The 13,439-nt window shown below is 42.7% G+C and overlaps 1 protein-coding gene across 1 annotated transcript; it reads left to right on the top strand.

Annotated features, from left to right (window-relative positions):
• The first annotated feature begins 565 nt into the window (after nucleotides 1-565).
• On the top strand, nucleotides 566-13,439 carry LOC106567956 (receptor-interacting serine/threonine-protein kinase 4). The gene is made up of 8 exons (XM_014137875.2): nucleotides 566-889; nucleotides 7,297-7,588; nucleotides 8,427-8,575; nucleotides 8,844-8,893; nucleotides 9,869-10,027; nucleotides 10,237-10,343; nucleotides 11,132-11,372; nucleotides 11,581-13,439. The coding sequence occupies exons 1-8, from the start codon at nucleotides 708-710 to the stop codon at nucleotides 12,885-12,887; spliced, it is 2,487 nt and encodes an 828-aa protein (XP_013993350.1). The 5' UTR covers nucleotides 566-707; the 3' UTR covers nucleotides 12,888-13,439.

Raw genomic sequence — 13,439 nt, 5'->3', positions numbered from 1 at the left:
TTTTGAGAAACAAGTCTTCTCTACTTAGTCATTGTTCATGTTTGCTGATATGTATGACACCTGCTGAGTCATGGGCATATCTCACACTCGGTGTGAACAGGAAAGGAATCGGGCAGGTATATGACGAGGCTTGTGGTTTTAGATACTTTTATTCCGGTAGTATAACTCGTATGAATAGGCTAGTATACTTCCCAGATAAACACACATTCCAAACCAGAGCCATCTGGGCAATATCACGTAACCAATCATTGTTGAAGGATATTCCCAATGTCTCCTCGGGTGATTTACAGGGTCTTTGGTAGTGTTAGGGTTCTCAGGTGGACAACGGTATTGGGCGATATCCCAACATTCCACTGTTCTTGAATTCCATCTTATTTACAAATACTATTTTTTTCTGGACAGAAATATGAGAGAGTTGTGGCTCAGGGGCTTCGATTAATGATAAACCTGGTCAGTGGCGTGCTACCTGGAAAGACTTATGTCTGTCTGGCCAGACCCAGGAAATTATGTCACAACTATAGGCTCTTCCCCTTTCACCTGAAGAGAAGGAGGGGCCAGATTGAGTTAGGCAAGAGGGGAAAAACAAGGAAGGGAGCTCTCAGTAGGTAGGTAGGTGTGTATGTTTACTTCTTCTGAATGTGTGTTAGAGAGGAAAAAAATAAGGATTTGGGGATTTTAACACCACTCAAGCCTTTCTAAAGACTGATATGGACGTTCCGGACCCTTCCCATGGGAATATGGGGCTGCTGAGAACCTTTGATTCCTCTGAGTTTGGGAGCTGGGAGAAGATCGGCTCGGGCGGCTTTGGACAAGTATACAAAGTCCGGCATGTACAGTGGAAAACATGGCTGGCTATCAAGTGCCCGCCCTGCCTTCATGTAGATGACAAGTATGTTGGACAGCTGTTTTTATTCTGGGATTGATGGTGTGTGGGGGTGTGAAGAATGTTGTTTAAAGTATTTAAACTTAGATTACATGTTATGTTAGATATCCTCTGTGGGCTTCAGACTAAAAAGCAGTAGTTCTCTATGAGTTTGTTCATCTATCTGAGGGTGTGACGTATGCTGGAAACTTAGTCAGCCTTATGTCACAGACTCATCATCTTGTGGGTTCTGGAGGGTGGACATTATGGGGGTACATTTGTATTATGTAAATGTTGATGTTTTTGAGGTGAGCACATAGCAGTCATTCACATGCGGTTACAGTGGAGGGCCCTTGAGCAGTACACCTGTGAATGTTTGACGAGTTCAAGAATGTTTGGCTAGATTTTTTTATGTGATACACCCTCATGCTCTGCTGTACTGTAGGAAAGAGGACTCTTTCACCCCTGGTAGCATTACCACCACAATTATCGGAGCCAGCCACAAAGGCGGCTGGCTCCGATGAACAGATCAGTCTTCTTTACTCTAATGCCTGGCCCTTTGTCCAGGAGACCCTGCCAGACATTACACTATGTCTCTGGAATGTAACCTCTTCTCCAGTTTGGTGAGGATGTTTGTTTTGACTCATGATTATGAGAAGTAGTATGACCTTTATGCCAGGTGTTGTCCCAAGTGTGTGTGCGTGTAACATGGTGTGCTGGGGGGAAAAGTTCAACATTACGCTAGCACGCTCCTTCCTCTCTTACAACACTCCGTAGAACGCCATGTCACCACCCTGACCCAACTCCCTCCGGGAGCCTCAAAAACACGACTACCAAGTCTAAATTTACTTTCAATATTACTTTCCTACTTGATTTCAAAATTTAGCGGAGTGGATGTGTAAATGATTTACAACACATTATCTAAAGAATCTGTACAATATCCTTTCATTCCTTTGGCACAACAAGTGTTATTGACGTTCACCAGCAGTGAGAAATATTAGTGCATTTGACTTTTTGTTGTTGTGGCATATCAAGTTAATGTTTCTGAAGGTGTCAGAGAATGAGGTTGGGAACATTGTATTTAAGAGGCCTCTGTCGTTTTGAGAGCTTTTACAGCTTTCAATACAATGATTGGATCAGGTTGCTCCTAAACTGAATTTAACTTGAGGCAATATACCCACAGACCACAGGCTGAACTTTCTGCTGTTGACAGTTTGTTGAGAGATTTAGTAACAGACACTTACACTGAGTGTACAAAACATTAAGAACATGTTCTTTCTATGACAAACTAGATGAAGGGGAGAAGACAGGTTAAAGAAGGATTTCTAAGCCTTGAGACAATTGAGACATGGATTGTGCATGTGTGCCATTCAGAGATTTAAGTGCCTGGGCATGGTAGTAGGTGCTAGGCGCACCGGTTTGTGTCATGAACTGCAATGCTGTTGGGTTTTTCACGCTCAACAGTTTCCTGTGTGTATCAAGAATGGTCCACCACCCAAAGGACATCCAGCCAACTTGACACAACTGTGGGAAGCATTGGAGTCAACATGGGCCAGCATCCCTGTGGAATGCTTTTGACACCTTGCAGAGTCCATGTCCTGATGAATTAAGGCTGTTCTGAGAGGGGGGTGCAACTCAATATTAGGAAGGTATTCTTAATGTTTTGTATACTCAGTGTATATTACATTTGAGTCATTTAGGGCAGCGTTATGGATATTACATTAGCACGCAAAAGCCCAACTTAAATGTCTCACAGAATGGACAAAAAAATATAAATGAAACTTTTGATGTGTGTGTCTATAGTACCCCTTGAGAGGAGTGTATCCCCCAAAAAAGCGGACTTGTAAATATTGATATGTCGGAGAAATAAAGCAAGTAAGAATGGATGTTACATTAAATGGACAAGCTTTTTGGGAAGACGGAACATATTAGCATATGTCTGTGAGTTTGTAAGTCTTGGGTCAAAACATGGATTGCATTTTCGAAGGAAAGGCGTAGCTGAACACAAAAACGCTGATTTTGAAAAGATTGTCATTTACATTATTACTTCGGAGAGGAAAACCAACCGTTATAGATGTTAAACTCTCCATTATCGAAGTCAGAGTCTGAAATAGACATTCATTTCTTACAGATTTCTTGATCCAAATCTATAATTTGTTGTCATTCGGAATGTTTTTTAAAATGTCAACAGAAGGCATAGTACCTTAAGATTGCATAATAACAGGTAGCCTGAATATCATACAAGACCAGCCACCATACCGTTAATAGGTATTTATTTTCTCTTCATCTCAAAATGAACCTTCAACAGTTGAATTACAATTTTGTATAAACATTATTTTTCAGAACTATTGTAACAAAATATGATAATAAAACAATATACATGTCTCTATAGTGCAAATGCATTTTTCTGGACACTGGATGAAGTCAGTATATTTTGGGGGGCTTTCATTTGAAAAAGACACGGGCTCAGTTTCCCCAAAAGCATCTTGAGGCTAAGTTCATCTAAGAACAATATGATCCTGGCTCCAATGGGCTCCCGATCAAATCCAGGCTGCATCACATCCGGCGGTGAATGGGATAGGGTGACTCACAATTGGCTCAGTGTTGTACGAGTTTGGCGGGGGTAGGCCGTCATTGTAAATAAGAATTTGTTCTTTACTGACTTGCCTAGTTAAATAAAGGTGAAATAAAAAAAATCCTATGGTTTTAACGATGAACTTAACCTTAAGATGCTTTTGGGAAATTGGGTCCAGCACTATTCACAGATTGTTGATAAACACTCTTCTCATCTTTCTATCTATCTAAAAAAAGTACTGCCACATATGAGAAATGCATTTCAGCATATAATTTCCAAGAGAATTTGAGCTAAAACACACAATTTTCAAGATATCAATAATTGCTTCAGTACAAGTCTGAAGAATACATCCTGGAACAAGCAGACAAAATGTGTTGAATGCACAAGCTTCTGAAGATAAGATATGATACATCAATATCCATCACATCCACCGCTGTTATGGAAGGTACAGATATCATAACGCTGAAAGAAGATACGATAATGAAAAGAGATCCCAGTTATAGACCATATAAAACCTTGATGAAAGTTGGCTTTAAAGAGAAAGTTTCAAGATGAACCGATGTAGTGCATGTTTTTTAAAAACGTTTCCTTAAAAAGGTTATGGATGTTACATTGCCTGTCCCAGTCACCTCCTATCTTTATAAGACTGTAGAACACGCAAAACAAAACTCAAGACACTTCAATTTGGGATATATTGCTTCATTAAATAAGTCGTGAAATATCATTGACTGAAAAGCCTTTTTTGAGACTTGGACACCTACTCTGTAATGGTAAAAATTCATGCAATCACCTACTTAAACTTTTCAAATAAAGCCTGAACTCCAACATATAGACCTTAAGGATAATTATGAATGTGGTTTCATTTGAAAATAACTAACTTTATTTGTGCATTCTCAGGTTGACATATACATGGAATCGTGCTTTAGCAGACAAACACAACAGAGTTTATTGACTCCTTTATTTGTGTTTGATTGTGTTACTTCCTATGACCATTTATCTCACTTCTCTATCCTGTTGCTTTTGCAAAACATTCACAAAGAAAAATATGTCGGATACAAAGCACAAGGAGGAAGTTCTTTAGCTTTGCCAATGACAAGCATTGACATCCTCCTCCAATCCATAGTAGCTAGACTCATGGCACCCACTGAACCTGAGCTAAAGATGCTATCTTCTCTCAACATCTTCAAAGTACATAAACTGTCATTTGCCTGCCTGCTCCCTGCCTCCACACACTCCTCTGACTCAAAGCTAGCTAGTGAATTGTAACGCTCTAATGTGATGCTCCATTAGCCGTTACAGGATAGGTACTGTTTGGCATAGCACAGAGAATTTTCAACCAACTTTATTATTTTGGGGGGTAACAATTAAGTACCTTACTGTGTTTGTTTTAAATTAAAATGGTCAAAAATAAAAAAATACACAAAGCTTCATAGCAAAGAGCAATTTCTCAAGCATGAATTTTGCTAGGACTGTGGGGAAGCGAAAACTGAAAACGATCTGTTATTGGCAAAGAGGTTTGGAACTCTCTTTCTTCTTACATTTTACATTTTAATCATTTAGCAGACGCTCTTATCCAGAGCGACTTACAGTAGTGAATGCATACATTTCATGCATTTAAAAAAATATATATATATTTTTGTACTGGCCCCCCAGTCTAACTAATTTACCGCCTGGTGATGTCACCATGCAGGCCAAAACTCCATCCCACCAAAACAGGTTGAAATTTCAGGCAGTCTTTTCAAACAGCTCTTAAAAGGGCATTATCATAATTGTAACAATTTCACAGTATTATTCCAACCTCAGTGTTGAAATATATATAAAACACTTTTAACTTGGGGATACTACCTTTGTTCTGGATTCGGCCAAACATGTACCTTCTAAAATGTCAGTGTCCAGTTGCAGGTGGTTTGTTTGAATTCAAAATAAATGTTTGGTCCATGAAGTAATCCAACAATGTGTATGCCGCCATCTTGTCTTTCAAATCTTCTCTCATTGATGGAGACATGTGTGTCATCATGACACACAGCACTTTGGGGTGGACCCACCTGTCTCAATAACTTGTTCTATATATATTTCCACACTATGATGTTGGAATAATACAGAGAAAATCATGATAATGCCCTTTTAGTGTAAGAGCTGTTTGAAATGACCGCCTGAATTTTTTTTTTTTAGATTTTTAGATTTTAGTCATTTAGCAGGAAATCTAATCCAGAGCAATTTACAATTAGTGCATTCATCTTAAAATAGCTAGGTGGGACAACCACATATCACAGTCATTGTAGGTACATTTTTCCTCAAAGCTATCAGCAAGGTCAGAGCTAGTAAAGGAGGAAAAAGTAAAGTGCGAGTGGTAGTATTATTAGTGTATTTTTTTTTTTTTTTGGAGGGTCGGGGTGAGGAGGTGGTGTGAGTGAGACACTGGTGCCGTGTAGATGGAAACAGAGAAGTCTCTTGTGTAAAACACTCTCCTAACTCCACACATTTGCACAGATTTTTAATGCTTGTCAGATTTATTTAATGAAATGGCTTACACTTTTATTGAACTTGAATGATTTGGTAATATACACCTTGGCAATTCCACAATATCGGAATTACCCTGTGACTCCAATTTTTCACTTCTAAGTGTATGTAAAAAAAACAACAACATTGATTTCAAAGTTGAACAAACCATAAAACTCTATGCACAATGACACTTTGAACAATGTACACAGTCAATTAATTTAAAAAAACATTTACTGGAAAAACTTTACAGACGTAAAAGTTTGCTAACAGATTTACGGTGAATCTCCCTCAGTTTTCTGCTATAAAACTTGTATCTGCACAGTTCTTCTTGTAAATGTGTTTTTGTAAACTTTTCGGTGGAAATTGTTAAAAGTAGTGGTTGTGCATAGAGTTGTATGTTTTTTAAAACTTTGAAATCAATGTTTTTTTGTTTGGTATATATTTTAAAGTAAAAAGTCTGAGTCTCAACGTAATTCATTACCATGGAATTGTCCCCCTCGAAACATAAAGAAATGGTTGCCTTAGTGACAGAGAGACTACACAACATCGTTTATTTCGCTTTTTACTTTTTAAGATCTTATCAGCATGCTGATTTAATATTGAATGAATCCTTTGAAAACCCAAGTTGTTGCTCATTGCCTTTGTAGTGAAGACACTACCGTATACAAAGACATTATTCACGAGATTAAGCAGTTTCTCCCCCAAAAAATTTCAAAGCCTTCTCTTTAGATCTCTTTCTGAGGTCAGTGGTGATGGGCTGCACGGCTCTGTTTGAGTCTGCTAGCCTAGTCGGGCTAACACTGATAAAGGTAATAAATAGATAATTGTTCAAAGGTTGAGCAACAAGAGCACAGGGAACAAGAGGTCTGTTGTGTTCATAACTCCAAACCCAGTTGGATTCTTAGGCTAAATGAGGAATGTCGCTGGGACAGATCTGCCTGGCTGCCATACTTGGAGAATCTCTGTCCCATAAATTCGTCATGTCTGCAGGGGTTCACTGATTTAACCTGTCAGAGAGACGGGTTAATGCATAGGAAAGCTCATGCATCTCAGTTTGCTGTCTCCTTGTATTCCCTCGTGTAATTTGGGTCGATGGTAAAAGGTTTTTCAAGTGCTGCTATTTTAACAAGCCTTTGAATACCTGTGTAAGTAAGATAAAATAACAGCATTTTACGAATTTGTTGTGGATCGAGGGACGTAGATGGATGGGCAGATTTACGAAGACAGCTACATTTAAATTCACTGTTATCTGTATGAGTTATGTAGTTCAGTCTAAACAGACAGGTATATGAGGGCTTTATGCCCACTTGGTGTGATGAAGTCTAAGTAAGTTAACAGACAAGCATGTCCACTGTAGGGAGCGAGCAGAGCTGCTGGAGGAGGCTAAGAAGATGGAGGCGGCTAAGTTTCGCTACATCCTGCCAGTGTATGGGATCTGTGGCGACCCCCAGGGCCTGGTGATGGAGTACATGGAGACAGGCTCCCTGGAGACCCTGCTGGCTGCTGAGCCTCTGCCCTGGGAGCTGCGCTTCAGGATCATCCACGAGACGGCGGTGGGAATGAACTTCCTGCACTGCATGAGCCCACCCCTCCTGCACCTGGACCTTAAACCTGCCAACATCCTACTGGACGCGCACTACCATGTCAAGGTGAGACAACAGTTACTTGGTGTGTTTGTTGGAGTTTGTACAGGGCACTGTGTGGGCAGTGCTTGCACATTTGAGACATACATATGTAAAATCAATACACTGTCCAATAGAAAAGTCAGATTTTATCTTATAGTGTGCATTTAGCAAACTTTCACCCAAATTATGTAATTTCTACTACAGAGTGACTCTTTAAAACAACAGCCCAAACTCAAGAGCTTTCATGTGGTATGTCCTTTAATAGGATTTGCTCAGGTGTGAATTTTCTGCTGAGATGTATAGAGGGAAGAAATCTTTTTTTTTACTTTCATTTTGCTTTAAATGGCTGCCCTGCTGCACACACATGCTACGGGCAGAAAGGTGTCTCCCTCCCAGCCCATCTGCTCTCCTACCTCCCACTGGATGACTAATGGAGGTGGAGAAAAAATGGGTGGGAACCTCATCTGTTTTAATACCATGATGTAAACAAGGAGCCTGGGCCTGTCTTAACAGGCTGAGTACAGTACTCTGCCAACACTGACTGAGTGTGTGTTCAGCTGCTCGCCCACACATGTAACTCACAGTCAAACAGGTCCTCAACTCCTGACACGAGAGGTAAGGAAAGCACCCACAGGCTAGGACAGGACGTGGCTGGGAAGCACCCTCAGACTGGGACAGGACGTGGCTGCCTCTGCCCTCATCAGGGCTCTGGATGCATAGAATACAATAAGGGCTCAGCCATCAGCTTGAGGCTAAAGTTAGTCATAGGTAGCCATAGCCATGACAACAAATGGGAAAGGGAGAGATCAGGTAGGTTCTTGTCTTAATAAGATATATTTTGTATCTCATATCTCCCCTTCAGATATCAGATTTTGGTCTGGCCAGGTGGAACGGCCTATCCAGAGTTGATGAAATCAGCCGTGACGGGTTCTGTGGCACCATCGCCTATCTGCCGCCGGAGAGCATCATTGAGAAGGACAGGGTATCAGACACTAAGCATGACGTCTACAGGTGAGCCTCTTCACCTTCACTTCTCTCTGTCCTTGTCTGCCAGAGGAGTGGAACGTTGTCGTGTTAATGGATAGACATGATGTTTTTTTTTCTTCAATTCTCCCTTCCATTGTTTGTTTTCACAACATTGGTTTTAATCACTATGAATATGAAATGGATGTATATTATCAGTTATAAATGACGCTTGGACAACACATAGTGAGTTCAATCATTGATCACCTTTATTAGTATTCCTTGATACTGACCTGTTGTTCCCTTCCTGTTTCAGCTTTTCGATAGTCATCTGGGGAATTCTAACACAGAAGAAACCTTACCAAGGTGAGACATGTTGAGGAAATGTATGGATGGGTTGAGGATTGGTGTGAGACATGTTGTAGTCCTTTAGGGTTTGTCTTATAAGATTCACTCCTAGTCTTTCTTAAACTCAAAAGGCCTGGTTTCTGGACCGTGATTAAGCCCATAGACTCCTTGTGACATGACCACCCATGTTAGTTTGTCCTGCTTCTCACTAAGTGAAGGTAACAGACGTTTAGTCACAGTGCACATACTGACAGTGCCGTTGAGTGTTTACCTGGTGAATTCCATTGAGGCAGGCTGACAGGTGTTTGCCCCAGGCATATCCTTTGAATTGAAAGCTCTTGATCAGGGCATTGACATCCTTGGCACCGGCACCTGTATCCGCCATTAACGAAGCCCTAGAAAAGCACTCTCCTCCCATGTTCCTCGTCCTTCTATTGAATAGTATTAAAGCTACTAAAGAAGCCATGGTGATCTGAGCTTATCTCCACTGCCTCTGTTTGCTTTGAATCATTGACTGGCTTGCTGGCTGGTCCCAATCCCTGATAACAAAGATACCATGACCAAGAAAGTCTGAGAGGTTTTTCCAGGCTTGGTGTGGGAGAGAAAGGGAAAGGAAAGGGGGATACCTAGTCAGTGGTAGAACTGAATGCCTTCAACTGAAATGTGTCTTCCACATTTAACTCAACTTCTCTAACAAAACATCTATATGCCTTCCTTATCTGAGCATACAGAAAGATGATAATAATGAGGGGTACATACTTGAATCGGTCCTACCCAGACATTTGTTTATGTTGCTTTTCCATACTTTCACCAGCACACGATCAAGGCATAATTCATTGATATGATCCAGGCTCTAATTTGTCTTTTGAATAATGGGATCTGGTACACCTTTTGGACTGAGTTATCATATGAACAGTAGAGAAATGAACGAAGTGTATCAAAGTGTGTTATATATTGTGTTGATGGTATCTTTATGTCCTCTATTTCCTCCAGGGGAGAACAACATCCTGCAGATCATGGTGAAGGTGGTGAGAGGGGTGCGTCCTGACCTCAATGTTGTGCCCCGGAGTCGACCCCAAGCCTGCACGGGGTTCCTGAGCCTCATGCAGCGCTGCTGGGCCCCCTTACCTGATGCCAGACCCAGCTTCCAGGGTGAGTAGAGACCCAATAGGGCCTATGTCTGTAAGTGATGGGTGTTTGTGTTTATCTTGAGGCTTGAAAGCAGGAAGAACACAATTCAAGTTTAGTAGTACATATACAAAGTCATGATGTACTGTACATATAGTTTTCTGAAAAGGAGAAATTTAAACCATGGGATGCTATGTACATCAAACCTGACCTTTGTTGTCTTCTGTCTGCAGAAATCACATCAGAAGCCGAGGAGCTGTGTTCTAAACCCCAAGAGGAGTCCAAGAACCAAACTCCTATGCCTGAGAATAACCACTGCAATGGACTAACCACTGACCAGGTAGAAACACGCATACCATTCACGTATATTCCCCTGCCTGTAAATGACTGTTGTAGCTGGAAATGGCTTATTTTTTATGGAATATCTACATAGGCGTACAGAGGCCCATTATCAGCAACCATCACTCCTGTGTTCCAATGGCACGTTGTGTTAGCTAATGCAAGTTTATCATTTTAAAAGGCTAATTGATCATTAGAAAACCCTTTTGTAATTATGTTAGCACAGCTGAAAACTGTTGTTCTGATTAAAGAAGCAATAAAACTGCCCTTCTTTAGACTAGTTGAGTATCTGGAGCATCAGCATTTGTGGGTTCGATTACAGGCTCAAAATGGCCAGAAACAAAGACCTTTCTTCTGAAACTAGTCAGTCTATTCTTGTTCTGAGAAATGAAGGCTATTTCATGTGAGAAATTGCCAAGAAACTGAAGATCTCATACAACGCTGTGTACTACTCACTTCACAGAACAGCGCAAACTGGCTCTAAACAGAATAGAAAGAGGAGTGGGAGGCCCCCGGTGCACAACTGAGCAAGCGAAAAAGTACATTAGTGTCTAGTTTGAGAAACAGATGCCTCACAAGTCCTCAACTGGCAGCTTAACAATGTCTACACTGTATTTCTGATCAATTTGATGTAATTTTAATGGACAAAGTGACCCCAAACTTTTGGATGGTAGTGTAGATAGCTACATAACTAGATGTTTTAACAACATGTCAACATAAAGGTTGTCAAAGAGCCAAGGAGTCAAGGGGTTTGTTATTGTATTTCTAACATAGCTGTGTCTCCAACAGAATAAAGAGCAGAAGCCAGTCAGGCCCAAGTCTGCCATGTTGCCAGAGAAAGACTACAGCCTATCAAAACCTCTGAGCCAGGTAGACTCTGGGATATCTCGGAGCTTTGATCATGTGAAGGAGGACTGCTGTCCCAGCAAAGACAACACCAGCAAGAGACTGTCAGGAATCTCCTCTGTAGACTCTGCCTTCTCCTCTCAAGACTCCATTACCCTCTCCTTTGAGAAAGAGAATACCTGTGGTAAGAATGGCTGTGCCTTGGCATTGTCTATGGTTTCCTTTAACAGATGACAGGAATTCTCGTTTCTCATGGTGTTATATCCTACATATAAGTAGTACAGTTCTGAATGACTTCTGGAGCATGCAGAGTGTCTCTTTAACTTCAGGATAACTTCATGGTGGTTTTGTCCCTGACTATATACTGTGTCTTCTATCTCCTTGTTGTTTAGACTCTGGGGAGGTGCAGAGGAGGAAGCTGAGTGACGCCATCCGTACCAAAGACATGTCCAAGCTGATGAAGATCCTGCAGCCTCAGGACGTGGATCTCCTATTGGAGGGTGGCTACAGCCTGCTCCACCACGCCGTCACGCAGGCCAATGAGGAGGCCGTCAAGTTCCTGCTCCTCAACCATGCCAACACCAACCTGGCCAATGCCCACGGCTCCACCCCCCTCCACCTGGCCACCGAGAAGCACCTGAAGGGCCTGGCCGAGCTGCTGCTAGGCCGCCGGAGCACCAACGCCAACGCCCGGGACGAGGACCAATACACAGCCCTGCACTGTGCTGCTCAGAACGGGGACGAGGCCATCACCCGCCTACTGCTGGACCGCGGCGCCTCCATCAATGAGACGGACGCCCAGGGACGTACACCCGCACACATCGCCTGCCAGCATGGCCAGGAGAACGTGGTCAGGGTGCTGCTAAGCCGCGGGGCAGACGTCCATGTGAAGGGCAGAGATGACTGGACGGTGCTTCACTTGGCTGCCTGGCAGGGCCACCTGGGCATCGTCAAATTGCTGGTGAAGCAGGCCGGGGCGGACATAGATGGGCAGACCACTGATGGGCGCACCCCGCTGCACATGGCCTCCCATAGGGGGCAGTACAGGGTGGCAAGGATCCTGATAGAGCTGGGGGCAGACGTCCACGTGACCTCCACGGGCCTCCACACCCCCCTCCATGTGGCGGCTGAGACAGGCCACACCAGTACCTCTCGCCTCTTAGTCAAGCATGATGCAGATATACAGGCCCGGACCACCCAGGGTCTTACCGCCCTTCACCTCGCTGCTCAGCGCGGCCACCTGCCCACAGTGAAGATGCTGATCGAGGAAGGGGCAGACCCCTACTGCACCAACCAAAACCTGCGTACCCCCTGCCACCTGGCCGCAGAAGGGGGGCACTGTGAGGTCTTCAAAGAGCTTCTGGTCCACTGCCCTGAGGGCGCCAGTCTGTCAGACGAGCAGGGCCTCACCCCTCTTCACCTGGCTGTGAGGGGAGGCTACACAGATATCACCAGCATGCTGCTGGCCCAGGGGGTGGAGGTATCACAAGAAGTACCACAGGACTCCATACCCCTACCAGAGGAAGTACCACAGGACTCTATCCCCCATGACACACTGCAGCCAGCAGCAGAGGACTACCCAAAGCTTCTGGATCGTCAGCCAAGCTCGTTGGCCAAGTGTCTCCAGAGAAAGGTTGTAATCTTGAAACTGACGGAGCGTGAAGGAAATGACTGTCCAGAGGAGGGAGTCACGCTGTGACTGGATTGTACAGAACTGTCCTGGAATTGAAAACAGTCAGGGATCTCTTCTATTCCCTTCCCCTTGGATGTGATGGGAGAGGTGTCTCGAGCTAAAGAGACCAGCAGTTGTATTAGATTTTATTTTGTACATAGTATTTTGATTGTGTCTTATTTTTATGGCAGTCTTTGATTGATCATTCATTGCCAGATGTTATGATTCTTTGGTTATTTGGGCCTCTCAAAGACCCTGTTACCGCCCTTCATTTACTTTGGTATGTTGTCAGAGAAGGAAAGCTTTAATGTAAATATGTATACTGTATATAGAACCATGAGCTCATTTAAATCACTTAGACTTTTTCCCTTTATGTTAAATATAGACTCCATGTCATGTTTTTCCCTTAATAGTTTAGCTTTCTACTTTGCATATCCACATTCATGGCCCCCAGTAAAAATAATGTTGACATTATCTGTGGAATGCCATTTGTATTTTCCTTTCCTATCTACTTACTGTAGCTGGTATGTTTAAACATGTCCATAAGATATATTCTCTAATAAAACAACAGTGTCAATA

The sequence above is a fragment of the Salmo salar genome, chromosome ssa13 (genome assembly GCF_905237065.1).
Source record: "Salmo salar chromosome ssa13, Ssal_v3.1, whole genome shotgun sequence".
Taxonomy (NCBI): Eukaryota; Metazoa; Chordata; class Actinopteri; order Salmoniformes; family Salmonidae; genus Salmo; species Salmo salar.
This window is presented reverse-complemented; position numbering and strand designations above follow the sequence as displayed.